This window comes from Mixophyes fleayi, chromosome 7 (genome assembly GCF_038048845.1).
Source record: "Mixophyes fleayi isolate aMixFle1 chromosome 7, aMixFle1.hap1, whole genome shotgun sequence".
In the NCBI taxonomy this organism is placed as follows: Eukaryota; Metazoa; Chordata; class Amphibia; order Anura; family Limnodynastidae; genus Mixophyes; species Mixophyes fleayi.
This window is the reverse complement of record NC_134408.1, coordinates 133,158,350-133,181,705: the sequence shown is the minus strand read 5'-3', so window position 1 is coordinate 133,181,705 and position 23,356 is coordinate 133,158,350. Positions and strand designations below refer to the sequence as shown.

The window sequence follows — 23,356 nt, the reverse complement described above, 5'->3', positions numbered from 1 at the left end:
GTCAGGAGTACCAGCCCAGGTACACCAGTAACGGGGTACACTCGCAGCGTCAGTTACCCAGAAGAAACCCGGTACAGGATGCCGGTAAGGAGTCCAGTGGTGGCTGCTGCATTTTTAAGTCCCTCCTACTGCGGAAAGAGGGCGCATTTGAGATAACGAAAGGGAACGGTGGCAAAGTAAGCCCAGACGGTACCCAGCAGCAACAGGCAGGGTGGGATAGGCGGTCCATCCTGTCACAATACTATTCACACTAATGCACCCTCACAACTGTCCCAATCTCCACCCTGAGCCACACTCGCTCCTCTTGTTTCAGCTGTGCCCTCTTCCACTTACAATGTGAGCTCTGTAATGAGCAGGGTCCTCCATACCCTTTGTTTTCATGTCTGTATTTATTTAGTCTGCCTTGTATGTCGCTGTTTTATGTATGTTCCTGTTTCATGTATGTCCCGTTTTCCCTACTGTACGGCACTGCGGTTCACAGTGGTGCATTACAAATCTATGATGATAATAATAATAATAATAATAATAATAATAATAATAATAATAATGGGTGCCTCAGATAAGCATACAGAATATTAATTTTTACCATCCTGATGATCAAGTCAATTCCACTTCTTACACCAGTTCTGTTTACCCTATTTTTGTTGGGATTCCAGGTGTCAGTGTGTCTTTATTATAGTACAACAACAGAAATGTATCCCAATAGAATCTACTGCACAACTGCAAATCAGGGAACCCCAAAACAAGATTCTGGTACTCCACTTAGGGTCCAAACCACCATTTTATGCATAACGGCTTTAAACACTCTTTAGTTTGAAAATATTTTCACACCGCCATGCCATTATTTAACCATAAACCATACTGTAGGTTTTTTTTACCTTATACCCTGGTGGGACTCCTGGATCGCACACAGCTGCAGACAGCAGCCTTACCAACAGGTCTTGTACTTCTCCTATACTATCCTCTATATTTAATAAGCCTTCTTGAAAGACATTCAGAGATGGGACATCAGCATGTACATCGAAGTCCAAAACTTTTCCGAAGTTACGCAAGAACTGCACCACCATGAGACAATTGGAGAAAGTGCTACCGGAAAGAACCAAACCTGGGATACGTTGCAGTTCCGGCAAAGGCTACAAGAGAAAATGTGAAAGCAAGAAGAATGTTCTATCAATAGGTTCACATTTCTATGATGTAAATACAAGCAGTGGTTAAGATACTCTGATGGTCAAACTTACAGCTTGAGGATAACTATATTGTGAGTCAAGAGGGAGAGACACAAAGAAGTCATTTAGATATGAAAAGTACGGTGATGTTTCAAGGTTCATGGGCAGCATATAATGGCTATATATTAATTCATTTAGTTAACCAAAGACCTTGCCACAAGACATAGTGACAACAGCATGTGGATTGCACATTTACCAATTCAGGAAAAAATCACTATAAAATCTTAGGGCAGCATTAAATCTACGGTAAATATTGCATAAATTGCAGCTTTCATGCTACACGACTCAATACTTTCGGCATTTATGGTGGCCTGGCAATCTATGTAGGCTTTCTAACAACCTGATTAGACTATGTAACAATCTATAGGGGGGAATTCAATTCCCCCTGAAATAGCGGTAAATTTAACCCCGCTTTCTGCTTGCCGCTCAGAGAGCTGCGAGCAAAAAGCCGGCGTTAAAACTAATGAAATAACGGTATTTAAGCGCACTATTACCGTAATAATGGTATTAGTGCGTAGGCCGCGTTACTTTTTACAGTAATGCGGCCAATTGAATTCCCTCCATTAAGTCTTTGTAACACTCTATTTAGACTTTGTAAAAATATTCTGGAGCGTCAGTGAAGGGGAGACCTCTCCTTTCATTAATGTTGACCCCATAAATGACTCTGCTCAAAGTATGAGAACCTGAACAGGCCAAATGGACTGATGGTTAAAAAAAAACACATAAAGCCCTTGCCGAGGAGCCATCCTGCCGCTTCTAAAGATGGGAATTTTGAAAGACAGAACATGTGTCCCTTCATTGGATTAAAACCACAGATGAAACATGAGATAAGTTTGAGAATCCGCATCCACAGTTACCTTTTGGTCACACAAACACATATCTTCAGTCGGCTTCTTTAGCTCCTTGGCCAGTTCTAGTTCCAGCCGTCGTTGTTCCAGTTTACGTTCTTTATTCAGCCGTTTCTCATCTTGCTTTTCCTGTTTTAAACGTTCTTTTTCCTTCAGGAAAGATATAAATTATAAAACAATAAGTATAACAATCTTTCTAAGAAAAATGTTGATGATCTATTTATTCAGGGAAAAAAGTAGTACAGATAAACAATTGCCTGTTCATTATTGTATGTGATAACCACCATTTATTGCCTATCTGCTCCTTTATATCCCAGAAAAACTCGCTCTATATTAAGGAGTGTACCTATGGTCCTATAAACTGTTCCCATTCCAAATATCATGGCTGCTCTGCTGACAAGTGTATCCTATTGTTCTAGTAAGTTTACAGATTACTAATTCTCTTCAGGACCTGATTATCCAATAGGCTGTCTAGGCAGCTGCCTAGGACGAGGCTTTTGATGGGGGCACAACATTTTTGAGGGTGCACAATTGTGACAAGAAGAGGCATACACGGAAATAAATTTTAAAATATAAAAGTGAATAGTTGTTCTCCAACGTAAAAAGAAAAATGTAGTAAGGTTTTATCGTAAAAAGGCAGAAGATAATGAGCCATCCTTGGGCGGGCGCTAAAGGATAAGTGAGTAGGAGAGACAAGGATGACGATAGGCACAGGCGTGACAGCTCCCTCCACCTTCACCTACAGTAGCGCTCCCTCACGCCTCCATACTGCTATACAGTTCTTATTTTAATGAATACTAAATGAGTGGCAAAGATTGCCCTGGTGGCCCGTTTAAAAAGCCAAGTGGAGCAGAGGTTCAAAAACACAGAAACATAAACATTGGGGGGTGGGGCTGAAAGAAGCTGGATTTTAAATTATGGACACACTTGTAGTGCCCAAAGGTGTGGAAGGCCAGCGGGCACTACGTGCTTGTTAACCTGGGTCAACCGGAACCCTTAATCAGGCCCTGATTCACCTAATTCTCTAGATCTACATAACATCGCACTATTCCAACTATGCAATAATAATCATATATTGATACATTCTGCAGAGTAATTCAAAAAGAATACTCAGAAACCAGGAATAAAGCTCAAACTAAATATATATTTGCCTCTTAGTTCACAAACACATACAGTTAATAAATTAATAATGCTTCACATGTGGGCATTAAAGTGACTGGAATTTCACCGTCCAAAAACGAAAGTGTGACCATCACCTGAACCAACAATCACAAGAACGCACTTCCCTGAGTCTTGACGTCACTACATCCTAATGAATTGATAGATACATTGCATCAGCCAATTAAATGTCTGCTTCCGTCGTGTGTATGAGATGGCTACTCTTTAAAAAAGATCCTTGACAGAACAATAAATTCTGAAAGGCATAAAAAAAATAAAAGAAATCTGTGACGGAAATCTAGCTAACTTGGTTTATCACCTTCCCCTGTAACGCTGAGACAACGCGTACCTCAGCCTTTTTACGAGCTTCTACAGCCTTCAGAAGCATTAAGTGTTGTCTCCTCCTCTCTCGTTCCTAGCAGAACAGATAGAAGATCAGATAAAAAAAGCCCCGGCAGAACACAAAAAAAAAAAAGAAGAAAAAGAGAAAACCAACAACAAGAAACAACACAAGGCATTTGGTGAACATGAAGCTGACAGTTGCAGATTTAGCACTGAGACTGGTCACAGTGAGTGACATAAATAACAAGGCACATAAGGTCGAGCTTGTGCACATTTTAGTTGAGGTTTAGAAAGCGGGTACAAAAATCAAAAGCGATAAAAGTAAAGCAATGAATAATGAGGACGACGGTGTAAAAAAAACACAGAAGCGCACAAAGTATAGTCTTGGTCAGTTACAGAGTGATGCTCCTTTGTGAGCTTACAAGCAGGATACAAAGAATAAATATTGGTTGACATGGGGTTCAGTCACCTTACACACTTTGAAGGCGGCCATTTTGTGGACTGAACCAATCTTCAGGAGAATGGAGTCTTTGTTGTTACTAGAATCCAGCCACTTCTGCCTCATTGTTATCACTGATTCTTAGTGATATGATAGTCAATAGTCTCGTGAAGATTGGTTCAGTCCACAAAATGGCTGCCTTTGTGTCTGGTTGACAGTCTCATGAAGATTGGTTCAGTCCACAAAATGGCTGCCTTTGTGTCTTGATGATGTCACTGGTTCCTAGTTAGTTTAAGGGCTTCATTATCTGCTTGTATTGTGTGTAGGTGACAAGAGACCTCTCAGTGCCTGAGCATTTTACTGTGGTAAGTCATCTGAGTAGGAGTCTCTCTACTGGTTTATGTGTTTGCAAATGCTGACATTATTTTATTTATTTATCGACCAAGTGAAAAAAAAAATAATTAAAAAATATGGCTGATAAACATGCATGAATGAAAAAATTAAAAGAGTAGATTTATCCAATTGAATCTCCTTTTATGCACTGCATAAAGTTACAAAAGCTGCACCTTGCTCGCGGTTTTAAAAGGGGTGAGGATACATATCCGTCTCAATAAAAACAATTTGGCACGGTGATTCGATGAAACAGATACTTCTTTGTCGCAGGAAAAAATTATTGGAATTTAGAAGGGAAATTTAAATTTCTGTCTATAGAAATGACCAAATATATTCTTGTCAGCTTGTGAAGTAATGGAAGTACAGCCTTTACGTCAGCAGTGTGAAGTAGCCTGAGACATATTAGTCTATCTCGGGTTAATTAGCAGATGTATGCAATGCGCTGCACTGTTAAGCCATGCAGGGGGAGATGTAATATGACAGCAGCCAGTGCTACACTTTATGCATTGCTAGGACAACCATGTCACAACCAAAATAATCACGATGCGGTGTTAAGACGTACAAAAATAAACATACCCATACCATATCTAGTCTATGCCTCTCCAACTCCTGGTAGAAAGAGTTGGCACATCATTATGAAACAGAAATAAATGCAGATTACAAAATAACCATTTGAGAAAAAAAATAAAAATAAATTAAAATTACCCCAAAAACCCCCATAACCAAAGCAAGGCAGATAATACGTCAGCAAGAAATATGGAGCAATAATAATTAAAAGGTATTTCATTACACTGGTACTGAAATATTTGCCCACAAGGGGCTTTAACTATTTCCATACTTTATTGACAGTGAAGGCAGCCATTTTGTGGGATGAACCAATATTTTGAGAATGCAGCCAATCAGTTTACTGGTAACTAGTGACATCATTCAGGAATTGTGGGCTTCGCCCTTAATTGATGTCACTAATTCCTAGGGAACAGATAAGCTGGATATCGATTTAGCCCACAAACATGGCTTTATTCACTGTATGTAGTCAATAGGTACACTTTAATAATATATACATTATAATGTATAGCTAATTATTCCAGACTTAGCATAACAAGTGTACCGACCTGGTGTTTCAGAAGAACTGCCTGTTGCCGTCTCATTTCCTTCTCCTTAAATAGAAAACAGAAGCAAGTCTTTATACGAACTGTAGATAGAATGATCAATAAATGTACTTACTATCTGCAATTATTAATGAACTTTGAATAAAATAAACACCAGATAACAATGTCATAATAAATACATTTCAGTACTATTACATAATGTCCAAATGCCCCTAACTTCATTTGTGCACGCATAACAGACACAAATGTATAACTATTAATATGTATGTATATATATATATATATATATATATATATATATATATATATATATATATATATATATATATTTTTTTTTTATTTTTTTTTTCACAGGATTTTATAGATAAAACATAATTGTTTTCATGGTTATAAAATCACATACTTTTGGAAGAATCAATGAATAAATGGTGCAAGTAGCCCTGATGTAGGAAAATCACAGTAGTTGCTGTTCCGTATCTGGTCAGCAGATGGCAAGGAAGTGCTACTTCTTACATTGGCCATTGGTGCCCGTAGGTTATGGATACACAGTATGTTTTTGTGGACTAAGTTAAGATTATATTGTGGCAAAAGAGGACTGTGGGATACTCTATTCACCCTGAAAATGGCACATATTGTTAGAAAATGCACACAAAGCTTATTCAGAATTTTATAAATGGAAGTACTGCTGATTTCATATCTACATGGTACTTCTGGGCTTGCAATAGACCATATGTTCTCTGTAAACCAAGTTAAATCTAGAAATACAAGGCTGTCTCAGTAAAGCTTCCTGGTGTACGCTTGCCCCACCCCCTTAATCAATAGTCCTGCCCCATTTCTATTTAACTCCACCCACTTCACAAACATCACCACCTGTTGCAGATAGCTCCACCTGAACAGGGCATGGCTAAGTACATAACAAGCCTCATTTCTGTACACCTATGCAGTAAATATAGTTCAATTAAAATGTTGAATGATGTAATGAGCATTTCTATGAAAGTAAAACATACACAGATAATCAGTATCCCCTCACACGTGAAACAAGTTTATTTGCCCAGAGCGAAGCATTAATTTGTCGTTATCTAAACCTGCTGCAGACTTTTTCCCATTCACATAGTTGTATATGAACTACTGACAGGGGTACCGAATGTAGAGGTTAACCTATTTTAATTTTACCCTAGTTCTCCTATTGTCGTTTATAGTATTTACAACCTGTACATTTTTGCACATACATGTTGCACACAGTCTTGAGCACATCCATAAATAAATGTTGTTTGGGTTAACAATACAGGGGAACATACATTATTTATAGTGACTTGTTCTAGAATAAAGAGAGACCAGTCATTTTCCAGACCAAGGCCATTTCACATAGATATTTCAAGCTCTCTCCTAGACGGAGGGAGCAGTGAGTGGCTCTGGTGATATTTAGGGTTGAGTCTTTGCTATTGCGGTCTTTAAAATAATAATAATAATGTATATCTCCACTTACAACACCCATGTTTGACTGGCTGGATATACTGACTAAATAAGGAACAACTGTAGTCCCTCTTATCTGTCCCCAAGTATATTACCCCAACAGCTTATGTTTTGAGAATTTCCCATCCAATTAGCTGAAAGAGCCACTAAGCCTAAACTTGAACCATTCCCAGATGTTTATCCGGCCAGACTGTCCAAATCTATGTTGACTATGGCCACAAATGTATTGCCAAATCACAAAAAAAGCATAGATTCAGTCAAAGAAATATATGGCTGGACCTTATGGGGTACAATTAGTGTAGTCAAATGATGAATGTGCAGAAGTAAGCGCAGCGGGAGAGGAAAGTGGTAATTTACAGCGGACAGAGAGCGGGAACATTTCGGCTTCCAGCGCACCACCAGCACTTTCCAGTGGTGGTCAAAGCAAATTTAAATGGATTATTTTTGTACCAATCAGAGGTTGTCGGGGTGAACCAATCAGGATTCACTGTGACGGACCAATCAGGGCTCATCACATCATCAGCCCACCTCTTTTGAACGGCACTAAAAAGAGAAGTTCCAGACTGGCTGGTCAGTCGGCGGAGGTCCCAGAGTGAAGATCGCGGAAGAGAAGAAAGAAGACGTCGAGATAGAAAGTGCCCAGAAGAAAGAAGATGTCGGGATCAACAGGCAGCATCCAAGAAGAGAAAGGTGGTGAGATCAACAGACGGCAAAGAGCCGTATGCTCAGAGGTGGACTGGACAAGAAGACGACTAAGCAGGATCCAGGAGCAGTCAAGGAGCCACAGAGGGAAACATAGGCAAAGCAGCAATTACTGTGCCCTCTGGGTCATGTCAAGTGACCAGACTGGGTAAGTGCTCTGTGGTTCTCTGCCCTGACGAGTTCCCGTTACAGTGAAGATCCCTTTGGTGAATATAGCTCAAGGTGTGTCTGGTTGTCCTGTAGTTGAGTAGGGTGTTCTCCTCATGGGCTGTCATGGTCATTCGTGCATAGAGGTGTCTGGGCCAGGTCATCCTTGAGCTGAGCCCACTACTTTTTTTTGCAGTTCAGAATAAAATCGAGGTCTAGGTGTTCGGGGTGAGAGTCCCATCTCTCACTCTGGTAGGTGGGTACCTTGGGCATCCCCTTTTACCCTGGTACGGGTCAGGAATTATTCTCTTTGTATTTTCTCAGGAGTTTTGGTGCAGCAGCACAGACCCCTCTATCAAGCCTGAGTGGCGGCATAGTAAGCCTGGTACTCAGATATCATTGTTGCACTGCCTTGTCCCGCTTGGTGTAGTCGGCAGGATCTTGACAGCAGCCACGGAGGAGAACGTCCATAATAACCAGATCTCAACTTTCTGACCAAAATTTCACTGTGCTAAGTGTGGATAATTTAGCCACAGATTCGGTTGTAACTAACACATTTCAGCATAGTAACTTTAACTTTGTAATTAAAAAGTGCCAAAGTCCAAACTCCTATATCTGAGTGCTGTTAACTTTCATAAACTTTTCAATATAAATATGATTATGTTCTTTTATTTGAGATTTGGGTTTAGTGGTCTTTTAATTCACTCAAGCATGGTGAAGGAACTACTCAGAACACAGCCTAGTGGGGTCAATTTAGGTCAGGTTGAACAACAACTGGGGTCCATACACTATCAGTTTTAGTAAAACTATGTCAGTCAATCTAAATTCTCTACCCCCTAACATGTGAGATATAAAGAAAAAGATTGGAAAGGACGCTCTTATCTAAACTAACCTTTATTCGTTTTTCGGCTTCCAAAATTTTGGCATTTGCTGCTTCTTCTCTCCTTTTCTTTTTAGCCTGTGCATGCAAAACAGGTCTCAAGGTCATGCAACAGCACAACTACAATCTGAACACTTTATCAGATGCTGAAGAAAGCCTGCAGCCCTACTGGGTGACAGAACAATACAGGACACAGTGCACAATAGAGCAGTATTTCTCCCGCATGCTAATGTTTAGTCTGGCTGCCATTTATATAATGGGTGCGCGGCTAAAGGTTAAACACCCTTTATACTAACACTCCAGTATTGGCATATCGTTCTGAAGCAAACGTTAATTATTATGGGGTTAGAGAAACAATGTATTTCTACTGAATAACTGTGTTCATTGCGGCCTTTGCTGGCGAATCATCTCTCATTTATCTAGGAGAAAATCCTCTAAATTCTGAAATCCAAAATAAATAATATATATAAATAATATCTATCTATACATATATTTATTGCCATCCTTCTTGAAATAACTCTCCATTATAATGCCTCCTTCACTTATCAACGGGTATTTTTTGACACAAAAGTAAAATGCATTAGTTCTATTATAGGTCTACGAATTTATAAAACCAATTTAAGGTTGTGTTTTAAACTGACGTTAGAAAGAGGGAGCACTGTACATATGTGACTGCTGAGATGGACGGGGACCAAATATATATCCAAGCGCGGATTCCATTTCCATTGACAAAACTACTGATTGCATCTCTGCTACTGACACACGTGTGCTTTGTACACCCATGTATTGTAGTCCGGTACTTAGAATAAACTATATGCACGTGGCAGTCAGTTTAAGCACCATGTTCCTGTCCTATTAACATTGATAGACTATATAAACACTACATGCAGCATTCAGTACCAAGATCTCCGTACAGAAACTGCTATGTGCCGCAAATAGTACGTAGGAATGTCAATTTCAAAATGTGGGCGCACAAGGTGCCCGCGTGCCTCACCCCTTACAGTTAAAAAGAAGGAAGACACATCCTTTACTCGTCTGTAAAACATAAGTGTTCTGGGAGGCAACGTCCCTCCTGCCCCAACACTCCCTTGCTGGTAGAATTAGCTCACTTTCCACCATTTGACCACTAGGGGCATATTACAGTTCATTTTACTTGGGTTAGGCAAGTAATATTGTAGCTATCAGTCACACAAATATTTCAATACATAATATATACTGTAAAAAACAACCTATGCAAATATTACTGGCTAATCACACATTTAAAAAAAAATAACACTTCGAAGTAGCTTAGAATTAGCTTAAGTATAAGTATTTGTAGCATTTAACAGCTACAAAATACTAAAACGCTTTTTACAGTGAAAATGTGCAGTATCAATTATTAAATACATTTCATTTATCCGTTCTTGCACAAAGCAATCATGGACAATAGTTTGGAAGTGTTTAGTACTTTTTTCCCTGAATTTAGCAGCCATTTATTAGAACTCTCTCTAGGTACATGCAGCAGATATCACACAAAGCTTTGCAGTCTTTATATACGACTTGCAAGGTCACATGACCAGGAGGAGCAATAGATAGTTGGAAAGTCACATGGACTATAACCATAATCATGAAACAATGAACATTTCTTTATACCTCTAAAATTTGTTGGGCGCGGAGTTCTTTTTCCATTCGGATCTGCTCAATTCTCTTGATTTTTTCCTAAAAGTAGAAAATAAATAATAATTCCAAATGATAATTGTGAATAATATGAATGAATATAATATACATATTCAAGGTTTAAAGGGGAACACTCGGATAAGATAAATATTACAATAGATTTCCTAGAGGTCTGTATCGTGCTGACGTACTGCCTCACAACTCTTAGTTAAACGCACTTGACCCACCTCCCGAAACGTCCGTGCTACCCCTCTCTCACCACGTGGTTCAGTAATTGGGGTTAGCCTCTCAGTAAGGCCTTGGGATGCATACTGTGATGCTATGCAAACAGGCATCTTCTTGTGGTTTTACTGAGCGTTTCATGGAGGGAGTTGATAGGGCCTCAGTTGTCTGTGCTAACTTATCTAAGCATAGGCGTGTAAGTGGTGTCAGGCTGCAATGTCTCTGGGATGTGATGATGACCGCACTGACCGTCCGATGGTGATAACTGGCTTATATTGCCGGAGATACCACCTTGACAATGAAAATAACAATCTATTCACTAATCATGAAACATTTGAGAAATGAACCGTTTTCAGGACTCATACAATTAGACAAGCATCCCTATGTCTAAGTTCACCAAGCATAATAAAACAAAAACATTTTATTTTTTTACGTTTGAAACGACAAACGCTACCTGCTGCTTCATCACCCTTATTTGCTCTTTCTGTTTTCGTTTCTCCTCTGCCGCCATGATCGCTGGAACAGAACAATAATAGGATATAAGAGAGAGTTTGCTGCTGGGTACAATGTACTACAAGACAGGCCCCGGGTTTGTACCTTGCTGTTTTTTTGCTTCTTTCGCTGCCCGGACCTGCTCTTGCTTCTGAAGCTTTCGCAGAAGTTTTATCTGTGCAGCTTGTCTGGCGATTTCTGTGACCCAAGAAAAAGAGATGACCGTTAAACTGTCGCATTCATATCTCATACATGTGGTGCATGGTAACAGCTTTGCAGAACAATTGTGAAACAGTTACAAATGAAGCGCAGTACTGTGACCGATTTATTATTTGAGCAACATTAAATACAATGTACCTTTGCAATAACTTTTTTATATTTATCTTTTATTGCTTGGCTCCTATTCAGTACATTTATTATCATATTACATGCTGGTGTCACTGTTGCTAATATTAATGTTTACTTTCTATTGGTATGTTATTTTATATGTTACTTTCTATGTTATACATAGTTATAAATGCACACACCACTGCCTAAAGGCCTCTATGCATGTGTGTGTTTATCATTACGTCTTGGTTCCGTCCTCAGACATAGGGAATGTACCAACATTGCCTTCAATGTAGGTCTGTGGGGTTTTCTTGTTAATGCACATGGACAATTTAAAAAAACAAAAAAAACAAAAACATAATTGTGTTTTTTATACGTCATTCCCCCATTTTATCTATTATGTTAATGGAAACAACTGAAAAAAAAATGATTAGCATTATTACCCCCTTTTTTTTTATATAAAGAACCAACATATTACTCAGCACTGTCCATTGAGGGGATGATGATGTAAATACATTTTCGTACAATGACATGAAACAGATTGTAAAGGTGGCCCTGCCCAAATTAACATTATATCTAAAAGAAGGATAATATTCTGTTATTTTTACCCGTTTTTACATCGCCCCTTCACGGGAAAAGGAAACTGGTGAAAAAAAAGATGTATTAAACCCCCTATAAATGACTATATCCACTTTTTAGTCAGTTAAATGAATGATGAGCACATAAGACGTCAGATAAAGAAGTTTCTGCACCCCGATAAACTTTTTAATGTAAATATTTTTGAAAGAAGCACAGCCTGGAGGCAGCGGAACAAAACAAGAACTGAATTCTCTGTTGAAGACAATGGGGTATATTTACTAAACTGCGGGTTTGAAAAAGTGGAGATGTTGCCTATAGCAACCAATCAGATTCATTTTGTAGAATGTACTAAATAAGTGACAGCTAGAATCTGATTGGTTGCTATAGGCAACATCTCCACTTTTTCAAACTGGCAGTTTAGTAAATATACCCCCTTGTCTCATGTGTGGTTAAATATGTATATTTTCTAGAGTGCCGTAGGACAGTGAGGTCTTTGCAAAGCTCATCTTATGAAGATAAAACAGGGATAGTCAGCCACAGTCAGCTGTTGTAGAACCACGCGTTCTGACATGTCTCGTACTGGGACTTGAAGTTCCCAAACAACAGTAGACGAGACACATGTTTGTTACTTCGGACCTAAACTCTCCACAGTTAACAAAGGCAAACAGACGTTTTAACATTTCTAAAATAAATATATTTTACAGAGTTTAAAATCATTGTTGGCTTTGGACAAATTATAATTTTAACCTAAACTGACTATGTGCCACCTAGACTGGCCAACTACAGCAAACAGCACCCCTAGAGACTGAGAGAGGCACTGCAGGTCAAAGACAGGCTCAGCAAACATTTTCATCTTCAATAAGTACGGTTTCATGCCAGACATTTGATGCCAATATAAGTATTCAGTTATCATGTAATATAGAATAAACATACTATATATAGACACAGAATATATATACTGTATATATAAATAATACATAACTATTTTAATGTGTTTTTTATGGATTTTAGGCTTAGAAATGATCAGTGGGATCTTCTGACCAACAAGAACACATTTCTCAGCATCAATTCAGCCCTTCCGCCCTCTTAACATCAGGCGCGGGCTGGGAGGTACCAGCCTGGGGGGACACAGGCGCCCGCAACGCCGCCTGTGCGCTGACGCGGGGGGAAATGGGGGGAGGCGGCCGGCCCGAACAGCCGTTAGACTGAGGGGCCCGGGTGCCCGCTCCCCCCTGCCCCCCGGTCCAGCCCGCCCCTGCTTAACATGTAGTTGTTGTTTGCATTTGTCCCATACAGTGAGCAACCAAACTTTTAGATGTAAACCAAAAAAAGATTTGACTCTACAAGTATTCCTCTCAGTCTGTAAAGCACACTTACTTTTACACATCTCTCTGCTTATCTACAGCTGTTTTATTAAACGGAGCACAGATTTCTCCTGAGCCTAAGAAGAGGAATATTATTGGAAATATCGGTAGAGCTATATAGCAATGTGAGCACAGAGGAGAAAATCCATACACATTTCAGTCACAGAATGATAAATATATTTAGTACACTGAGATGAGGACATTTTAGAATACACAAGTGAAGATGTATCTGCGTGTAGTGCCGGCGGACATGATGGCCTGCAAATAGCACTAATGTCAGGGATTGATAAAGCTCTGCTCGCAGTGACGTCACTGGGACTAAGGGAGTGAGGGGAAAGTGACAGTCAGGTGAGAGGAATGACTGGAAACTGGCAGTTGTTGTATAGCAGTTGGTCTGAAAAAAAGAGGGCCCGAGAAAAAGGAGTCTGGAAGTGAGAAGGAGAAGAAGAAAGTGACAAGCAAGAGAACGGACAGGAGGCAAAAAGTAGGAAATTGGAATGGAGAAGAGAGAGACAAGAGGAGACTGAACAGAGTGACATATACATCATCATCATCAGTTATTTATATGGCGCCACTAATTCCGCAGCGCTGTACAGAGAACTCATTCACATCAGTCCCTGCCCCATTGGAGCTTACAGTCTAAACTCCCTAACTACATACACACACACACACACACACTAGGGTCAATTTAGATAGCCAATTAACCTACCAGTATGATTTTGGAGTGTGGGAGGAAACCGGAGCACCCGGAGGAAACCCACGCAGAGACGGGGAGATCATAAAAACTCCACACAGATAAGGCCATGGTCGGGAATTGAACTCATGACCCCAGTGCTGTGAGGCAGAAGTGTTAACCATTAGGCCACTCTGCTGCCAAATATATAGAGCAGCAGGCTGAAGTTTAAAGACAAAGGTAGTTGAGGTGAAAAACAGTAGAGATTTACATGAGCGGAAGAGCAGTGGTAATAATAGGGAAAAAATAAATCAGATTGACAGAAGCAAGACAAAGTACATTATTATAGCTGACAAGCAAGAGATAAGAAATCTTTCACACCATTTTGAATACCTGTATCCTGATCCTGAAGAGATTGCCTGAAACTGGACCAGAAGCAATATATTGATACTTCCTGTTTTACTAGAAAGACTGAGCCAAATGTACATATTAGTTTAGTTACTCAGGGACCAGGTGGGAAGTTCCAAAGATTAATGATATATGCCCTTTTTCCGGGACTGAGTTACATTTTAAAGGGTAAGTTTAGGGATAGTTAGCCAAGCTTATGGACTGAGTCATATAGGAAATTAGTTATAAGAGTTCGGTATTGTTATGAAAACAACTCAAGAGAAGCTGGAGTTCTGCTACATGTGACAAGCATTGGAGAAATCTGTGTTTATTACTATTTTATTATTGCTTGCCGGAGGGATCCCTACCATAGGAGTTACCATTTTATTTCTACTGAGAAATCATACTGTATTACTGATAAATAATGAACTGAGCCTGTAGATATGTATACCAAATGCACTTTATGAGGTGTGCTGCATATTGTTACATATTGGACAGTCATATTTATATGTGAAAGTTATATTGGTTTCAACTGCCGTATTTTTACATGTCCCTGTTTAGTGTGAACTGTTCACTAGAATAATGTTAAGATGCAGAGGTACCTCTGAAGCTAGTCTTTAGGATATTAAGAGCTGTGTGTTACTATATGATAAGCTAAAGGTTAATCTGTTGTTTATTCGAGCCTGGGGTTGAGAGTAAGGGGGTGGAGGGTTCCGAACAAGGGCATTACCCTGCAAAGAGCTTACTGTCTGAAGACCAAGATGGAAGCAATGTGCACCGAGAATAAAGATAAACTAATGGGCCAGGAACTGAAACAAACCCACACACACCCATACCCATACACGCCTTAATCCTAGGAAATGAGGTGTTACTGTAAAATATATCTATATAAATGGAGAGTTCTGATGTCACTGATGGCCAATATCTGACATGATTAGTGTTTCTTGGGAAAACTTGTTTGTAAGGAATAATGCTACTATATAAACCTTCTCTTAAAGTTTTGGAAGTAAATAAACTCATCTCTCAAGGAGAGGTGGGCCCAGGATCAAAATTTGTCAGGGGGCCTATAATTCCTATGGGTGGCCCTCAATGACCAATATAGACACCCTGAGGGCTCTGCCTTTATAAGGTCACAGAACTCCTTCATATGTCTATAAAGAAAGGCCACAAACACAACGCTGTAGCCTCCACATGGCACATGGTTATCTATGTCCACCCCACAAACCTCAAATATCTCTATTGGCAACCGGGTCCAAGTACCACCTTGAGGTATAATTACAATGCATGCAAATAAGACACACAACGGTTACTGTACCCATTAACCTGTAAAGTCTTTGGGACTTAAGTTGGAAAACGTACCTTGTGCTTGCAACTTCCTTAACAGCTTGGCATTGTCGTTGACCACAAAATCAGCGCTGCCCACGTTTGGTGGTCGTCCTTTCCGCCGTCTCATCCTTGACTCTTGTCTAGCGAGCTGCCTCTCTGGATTTGGGGGTCGTCCTCTGCGCCCCTCCATTGCTCGGATACGCGGAACTATCTCATCCTCCTTCAGGAGACACCATTGCATTCCCTTTAAATGAGTAAAGACGGATCAGTGTAATTCCAGCTACTTTCACCACAACCACAGACATGCATGTAATCTTCAAGCTCATGTCTTACGTACAGGACTATACTGCCTTGCAACATGTAAATAATTATTTCTATGTGAAATATGCTGGAAATTATCATTTTATTAAAACGCTTAATAAATGGATAGAGTAGTTATGATTATTTTTTAGAATGGCAATATATACAGCAATACTTGAGGTGGTTTTACATATATGTCAACTGAAGAAATAACGTAAAATATGTTTGGGTACCGGTAAACCTCTTTATTCTATGTTTCCTTGGACCATAATTGAGCATACAAAACTCACACCAAAACAGCTAAACAATGAAGCTGTCATAATAATGCCTATGCTGCAGTCATGATGATTTCAAAAGTGAACAAGTTCCCATCAGTCAGTAAATTTTACATGAATACTTTTAAACTCGAATTTTCAGCCAATTTTGGTTAAATGTCACTAGAACTATATTATACAATGAGAAACAAAAGCTATGTGCAGTCAGTCCTACTGCTCCCGGCTTCTGTTGAAACGCAAGCTATCCTCCCGGTAGACAGAGTACTGCAGCCATGTATAGAGTCCATGCTACTACTGTGCTGCGTCCCGGGAAAAGTCAGGTAATGTCTCAGTAGACTGATAGGGACATTGGGATTAAGTGTTCCTATTTCATCACGTAATATCAATAGTCTACAGGGGCGGAATAGTGTATTACCAGGATCTATAGCAAAATATGTGTACGTGTCCACTAGCTAGCCTCCAGGGACCTGTGAGCATGTGCGGTCCAGGGTATGCGCCAACACTTGATCAGCATTAAATCATAACAGAACACTGATTTTCTGTACGATATACACACTAATTGGCCATAAAAAAAATGGAATAAATAATTGTGATCCATTAAACAGAAAAAAAAAAAAAAAGAAAGTCCATCCTAGTCAACCGTGTTTCTGATGACACAAATACATGACCAAATTAAGGGTTTTATAGAAGGCTTTTCCTACCGGACACTTCAAATAACCAGCATCAGTCGTAGTTATCAGCGCCCACTATTGTACAAGAAATGTGTCCAAACAAATACAAAATGCAGTGATTCAAAAACACATGAAATAAATAAAGTTATTTTCGTTTTACAAAACTTTCTGGATGATATCAAAGGCAGCCTAGCCTCAAATTGTTTCAGAGTTTTATATTTGCCAGTATAGTAAGAAACATATACTATAGTCATAGGCTATCCCCTCTGTGCAGGCTGCGAGTAAATGGACAGTGCTGTGTCTGATGCATATCTGCTTCCCTGCCGCTAGGGGCCGGGCCACACCCCTTTCCCATAATACTCCGCCCCCAATTATGTCACATCCATATACTAAGCACGCCCAAATACTATTTTATTGAGAGAGGATTACTGCACATGTATAGGATCGACAGGAGGGCCATGAGAGAAGGATAGAGCCAAAAGTAATGGTAGTCTACTGAGCGGTAAGCTCTGACTTCTAGGGGTAAATGTATCAAAAGGTGGTCATTTTTAAAACGGCAATTTTACTAAAGGCAAAGCCAATAGGGTTTTGTCCTTTAAAAAAAATTGCCGTTTTAAAAAATGGCGGCAACCGCAGAGAATCTACGGACTTAAGTAGCCTCCTTATATATTTACCCCCTAGAGTTAAAAAGTGCCTCCAGGGACTTGGTGAAAAAAAAAATAATAATATTATATATATATATATATATATATATATATATATATATATATATATATATATATATATATATATATATCTCAGGCATTCTAATAGTAGTAAATTCCACAGATGATTGTCCAATATTTATCTTTCCTATTTTCATATATCACTTGGACAAGTAGGTGCATGAGTATTTTGTTTTTTTGCTGTACTTTAATATGAAAATATTTTTCCCCCCAATTAGTTTTCATTGTATGAAAACACTTGATAAATGGTAAAGCACAGGGGAGCTGACGGAACAAGATTTGCCAGTGCAGTTAATTAGTGTTTGGTGACCGGTTGAACGAAACATAATAATATAAAGTGATTCATGTACATAGATTGCTGCAACAATGTAGTTACAGCAATCCATTCGCACTGACAAGGTTTTAGATTGCCGTTTCCATTTCTACATAAAATACATTTCTAAGACATAGTTACCTTGTTAATGACAAACCCAACCATTATCTAAAATATATTATTTCAATTAATGTCACAACATAACACAGCATTGAACCCAAGACAAACATTAGGTGCATCTGGTTCTAAGAAGTTTAACGCTTGTGTACGTCATTCTTCTCCATATAACTGATTTATTATGATAAACTATCCTAGTGATATAAAGCGCTTTGTCCAGCTATACTGGCTGGAGCAGCAAGCATAGTTCATAATATAGGTCTGCCTATTGCTCATTAAAATAAGGGGATACAGCAATGAATCTGGTGATTTACTGTAGCAGACCCTCCAAAAGTTAACCAAAATAGCAGAATATCCTATAGCCGTCTCCTCTACAGCACACCGTCATTGGAATCTAGGACAAGACTAACAGCATGGACGATTCAAAGCAAGTCCTGCATCCGCCTATCCCATCTGGCCCTCATGTTTTCCTTCACTCATCTACATGGGCTAAAGCGCACCAATCTGACCAAAATGACCTAAGAGAAGGAAAAGCAGTGGAAGGGGGTGGCTAACACTTACATAGGGTCCTGGCCCCAACAAATAAGCACTGTGTAACTGCACTATCACATGCTGTAATAGTCTCTTCAGTTCAGCAACTGTTTATGATTTACATTGGGATCCAGTGTGGCCTTTTACAAATGAAGGGACTGCGCTCCTTCTTATGTTGCAAGAGCAGCTCTGGCTATAAGGGGAATACCACCGCTATTAGGCATAGACAGCCCTGTATCTTCTCACTAGAAATCCATCACTTAAATTCTCATTTTCTTAGTATTAGGACTCCCGATGTATCTAGAGTAACAGAATTAGAATTACTCCAATTTTATATTGCTTTTATGTTTTATCCACAGTTGCTGCCAGACATGCAGGGCCCCTAGTGGCTCATGTTTTCCTCATTCTCCTAAGCCGCCAAATCCCACTAACAGCTGCATGTGCTGCAGCTACATCCTCAGCTTTTACAGAACTGGAATTTTGGTGTGAAAGAAAAGTCATTCCTGTTTGGAACACTGGCTAAAATATAGTCAACTTAGCTGAAACTTAGCTGTGAAACATATTTTAGATTTGTATTGCCATGATAATTTTCCTGCTGCCATATGGTGGAAATAAAGCACTTACTGCTGCTGTTTATAACATATCTACTTGTTTGCAGCAGGCGACCTATATCAAGTGAATTTGAAAAAGTTGGTAGCCCTCCATAGATTTATTAATTACTACAGACCACATCCCAGCCAGCCCTTATTAGTGTCAGAATATTGTTATATTTGTGAACAGAGTTTACCCTTACTGCTCCAAAAAAGTTGATTTATTGCTATATCTCAACCACGAGGCAGCAGAACAATTAATTATAATGCCTCTCATATTATTTTGTTATCAGTTGTAGCATAGGAACCTTTGAGGCACTAAATAAAAATAGGTAATGTTAACATTTAGAATGCATAACCATTCTTACTTTGTTGTAGAACTGTAATATGATAAAAAAAAAATATGAATATATGCATTTGACAGTGTGAATAGTCTTATTATCCTATTGGCTTCTCCAAAACTGGACACGGGCTCGTTGACCCTTGTCAAACTGCAGTAACTGTACAGTTCTAGGTCAAGGTTCACTCACATAACCTCTGCCCTTTAGTGTCATGTCTACAAACCCACTAATACCTCCTAGTCTAAATGTTTGTAGTGGCACTAAACAAGAAACTATATATAAATTGTACAATAGTTAGATAAATATGTCCTGAACATGATAATGGAACTGTGCAAAACTTGTCTACTTATGCAAGATCCTACTGTAATAAGCCCTGACACAAATGATGCTTCTCGCAAACCATAAACTGAAGATCAAAACGTGAACTCCTATCATCTTTCCCAAAGTAGCTTTCTAATCAGCACCGAATCAAAGCCACATACAACTTTAAAGCTTCCGTTTCACTTAGAAGTCTTCCATATATCTTCTTTAGTTTTGCCTCTTATTATACTGAAAGTTCCCCGTCAGATCCTCCAGCAAATATCCAACTTCTGAGAAATGTGAAAACTATTTCATGGTGCCCTTTAAATATGGACCCAGTGGAGTCAGGAACGCTGTATAATTGAGTCCACTGGCCGAATGTTATTAATTGTGATGTAACGAGAGAAAATGACATCAAAGAGTTACTGATCACTGAAATGTAACTTTAACCATTAAAGGCTAGCGATTTGTATATCTTTATAACACTATTTGTATAAGTTTATTATGTTATTCCTGAAAGCTAGCCAAGGATGGTTACACACTACAGTGTTTTCAGCCGATTATGGAGTCAAACAGACAATAAACAACCGGTTGGCCTGATATCACATTAGTGTGTACACGGCAACGATGAACGATTATCGTTCCAAAGCAAATCATATCATTTCATTTGATATTTAAACCAGATTAAAAATCTCATTCAATGCTGGAACAATGTTGTTCCAATTCTGCAGTGTGTATGCACTCACAATCAGGATCTCCATAGAGTTTACAGAGTACGATCTTTTCAGACGATGGTTATTACGGATGAAGAGCACAGATCTGAAGGTAAATCATGTAAAACGTGTTTAGTGTGTACACGTGAATCGGTATACTGATCGGAACTTTTTTTTTTATCAGTCGTTGGTAATATCGTTATAGATAACACAAATTTCTGTAATGAGCACCCAGCTTCAGCCTTACAACACAGCATTAACCCCCAATTACTTTCTTTACATATCAAGATACAGCCTTGTAGCCAGATAAGGTATCTTTAAGGCTTTCTCCACAGACTATGACCTAGAAGCCAGTGGTAGTGGACAATTAGAGGTGGCGGTATAAGAAATGTAAGTGAATGGAACTTGACAGGTTTACAATGAAGGCAGTAGGAGAAGTGGCGTTATCACCATTTATTTATATAGCGCCACTGATTCCGCAGCGCTGTACAGAGAACTCACTCACATCAGTCCCTGCCCAATTGGAGCTTACAGGAGAGAGAGGGGGGGGGGGGGAAAGAGAGAGAAAGAGAGAGAGAGAGGGAGAGAGAGGGAGAGAGAGAGACTAGGGTAAATTTTGAAAGCAGCCAATTAACCTACCAGTATGTTTTTGGAGTGTGGGAGGAAACCGGAGCACCCGGAGGAAACCCACGCAAACACGGGGAGAACATACAGACTCCACACAGATAAGGCCATGGTTGGGAATCAAACTCATGACCCCAGTTCTGTGACGCAGAAGTGCTGACCACTTAGCCACTGTGGCATACCACTGTATACCAGCTCACTTCCACCACTGCCAGAAGCCCTATAAACTGGCACTAACTCTCCCTATCGTGTCCTGATGCCAGGGTTTCAATCAGCCAGGCCGAGCAGATTCTCTGACATTGTTCTGCATACCTTACTCACATACAGATTTCTTTATTGGATGTTCCATAATATTAATATTCATACAATATGTTAAATATGGTAACACATACTTGCCAGCTTTGTATTTCTGACCCCTGGGAGATCCTGGAGAGGGGGAGGGGAGTGTGATGGGAGAGCGGAAGGGGGTGGGGCACGTCCAATCGTTTCATTTTGTAACACTACGCCAGTCAAAATCACCATTGGGCCAAAATGATGTGATTTTAGGCTCCCGACAGGCAGGTTGCAGGAGAATTGCCTGCACTCCTGGGAGTCCAGGAGACCTACCCGGAATTCGGGAGTCTCCCGGACATTCCAGGAGAGTGGACAAGTATGTGGAAACATCAGTAAATACAAGAATGACAAAAAATGTAATCAAAAGATTTTTCAAAAACAGGATTGTCCAAGTTTGACCACTTTCATTGGCCAGTCTGTGTGAGCAATTGTATAGCTATGTTACTGACCAAATTGAAAGCTCATAAATAAGTGATTATTAAGTATATCATAGTTAGAGTGTACAAATTGTTCAATAAAAAAGCTGCTTGTGAAAAAATCTTTTGAGTAAAATGAATGAAAACATTGAATGCGTGGGTACCTTAAAATAGGCTCCATAGCAGCTGGAGACCCATATGTGTTTAATTCCTATATTAACAAAATAAATTTACTTCTGAACACATGTGATGAAAGACCTTAAGCCTAAAACACGTGATTTATGCACATTTATTACGCTGACGATTTTGTCTTCTCTTCATTTAGTTTCATGATATAAGTTTACTGGTGTGGTGATGTCTGTGGGAATCAGAACAGCTCTTATGCTTATATGAACCTCACTGCTTGGACATATACTCCTGAATACACACTGTCACATGACCAACACATTTGTACAATACATTCCAACTCCTGAATTGCATTTATTTTATCACCTGCGTTAATGAATTCCAAATGTATATGCCATCCTCTTGTTTTATATGTCATTGTCACATTAAAACGCACACTGTCTGCAAATATTTATTTAACAAGGATTGTTGTACTTAACATATGTTAACACAGTGCTTAAATTTCAATGTACTTTCCAAAATATATTTCACATGTCACAAGAATCATCCAGTCATGTTCGATGTATGTCATATTAAGGGTACAGCATAACACTGAAAACACCAAGAAACACAAAACAGTACTAAAGACACACAAATAACAGCACATACTACTACTACTACACACATAAACAATTACAACACATTGTGATAATATATAAAATATCACAATGTTAAACAACTGAGCTTATTTTTCCAATGGTTAACGAGCAATGCTCGACTCTAAGCTGAGCGATCTAGAAATAAGATGGTTAAAATGAAGAGCTATGTGGAGAATCTGCTGTTCAGTGCTCCTTGAATGGACATGAGTTTTTAACGCTATCATTTCCAGATTGTTCAGCTTAGAGGGAACAGTGATAATGAGTAGCAGACAAAAGTCAGATCTCTATGAAACATGACTTTTTAGCTACATTTATGCTAGAACTACGAGTGTTTTATTTAAGGGGATACCTGTGGTCCATCTCTGGCTTCATAGAAGTCCCCCACTCTTATTTTTGCACTGAAGCTGAAATTGTCCCTTGTGATATCCATTATTCCATTTCTGCTGAGATACTGAAAAAATCACAGATTTTTTCACTTCAGAAGTTTAAAGAACGACAGCCCATTTGTTTGCCCATCTCTCCCCTTAATGCTCTACCAGCGAGACACAGACACACGGAAGGCGGCAGTGTTTCCTCATACCCTCACATTTATAGGACATG

General features: G+C 39.3%; 1 protein-coding gene across 23 annotated transcripts in view; it reads right to left on the bottom strand.

The window, feature by feature from the left end:
* Window positions 1–23,356, bottom strand: part of BAZ2B (bromodomain adjacent to zinc finger domain 2B) — a 217,954-nt gene that overhangs the window by 22,600 nt on the left and 171,998 nt on the right. For 6 of the 23 annotated variants that reach the window (XM_075180790.1, XM_075180803.1, XM_075180795.1 and 3 more), the window contains 11 exons: window positions 23,106–23,207; window positions 15,777–15,987; window positions 11,193–11,285; window positions 11,050–11,111; window positions 10,350–10,415; window positions 8,730–8,795; window positions 5,519–5,563; window positions 4,983–5,015; window positions 3,582–3,647; window positions 2,084–2,224; window positions 879–1,133 (listed from right to left, as the gene is read on the bottom strand). In XM_075180790.1, the coding sequence (XP_075036891.1) occupies window positions 879–1,133; window positions 2,084–2,224; window positions 3,582–3,647; window positions 4,983–5,015; window positions 5,519–5,563; window positions 8,730–8,795; window positions 10,350–10,415; window positions 11,050–11,111; window positions 11,193–11,285; window positions 15,777–15,987; window positions 23,106–23,207 (1,140 nt within the window). The remainder of the gene's footprint in view (window positions 1–878; window positions 1,134–2,083; window positions 2,225–3,581; window positions 3,648–4,982; window positions 5,016–5,518; window positions 5,564–8,729; window positions 8,796–10,349; window positions 10,416–11,049; window positions 11,112–11,192; window positions 11,286–15,776; window positions 15,988–23,105; window positions 23,208–23,356) is intronic. The other 17 variants (XM_075180804.1, XM_075180813.1, XM_075180805.1 and 14 more) reach the window with 10 other exon arrangements.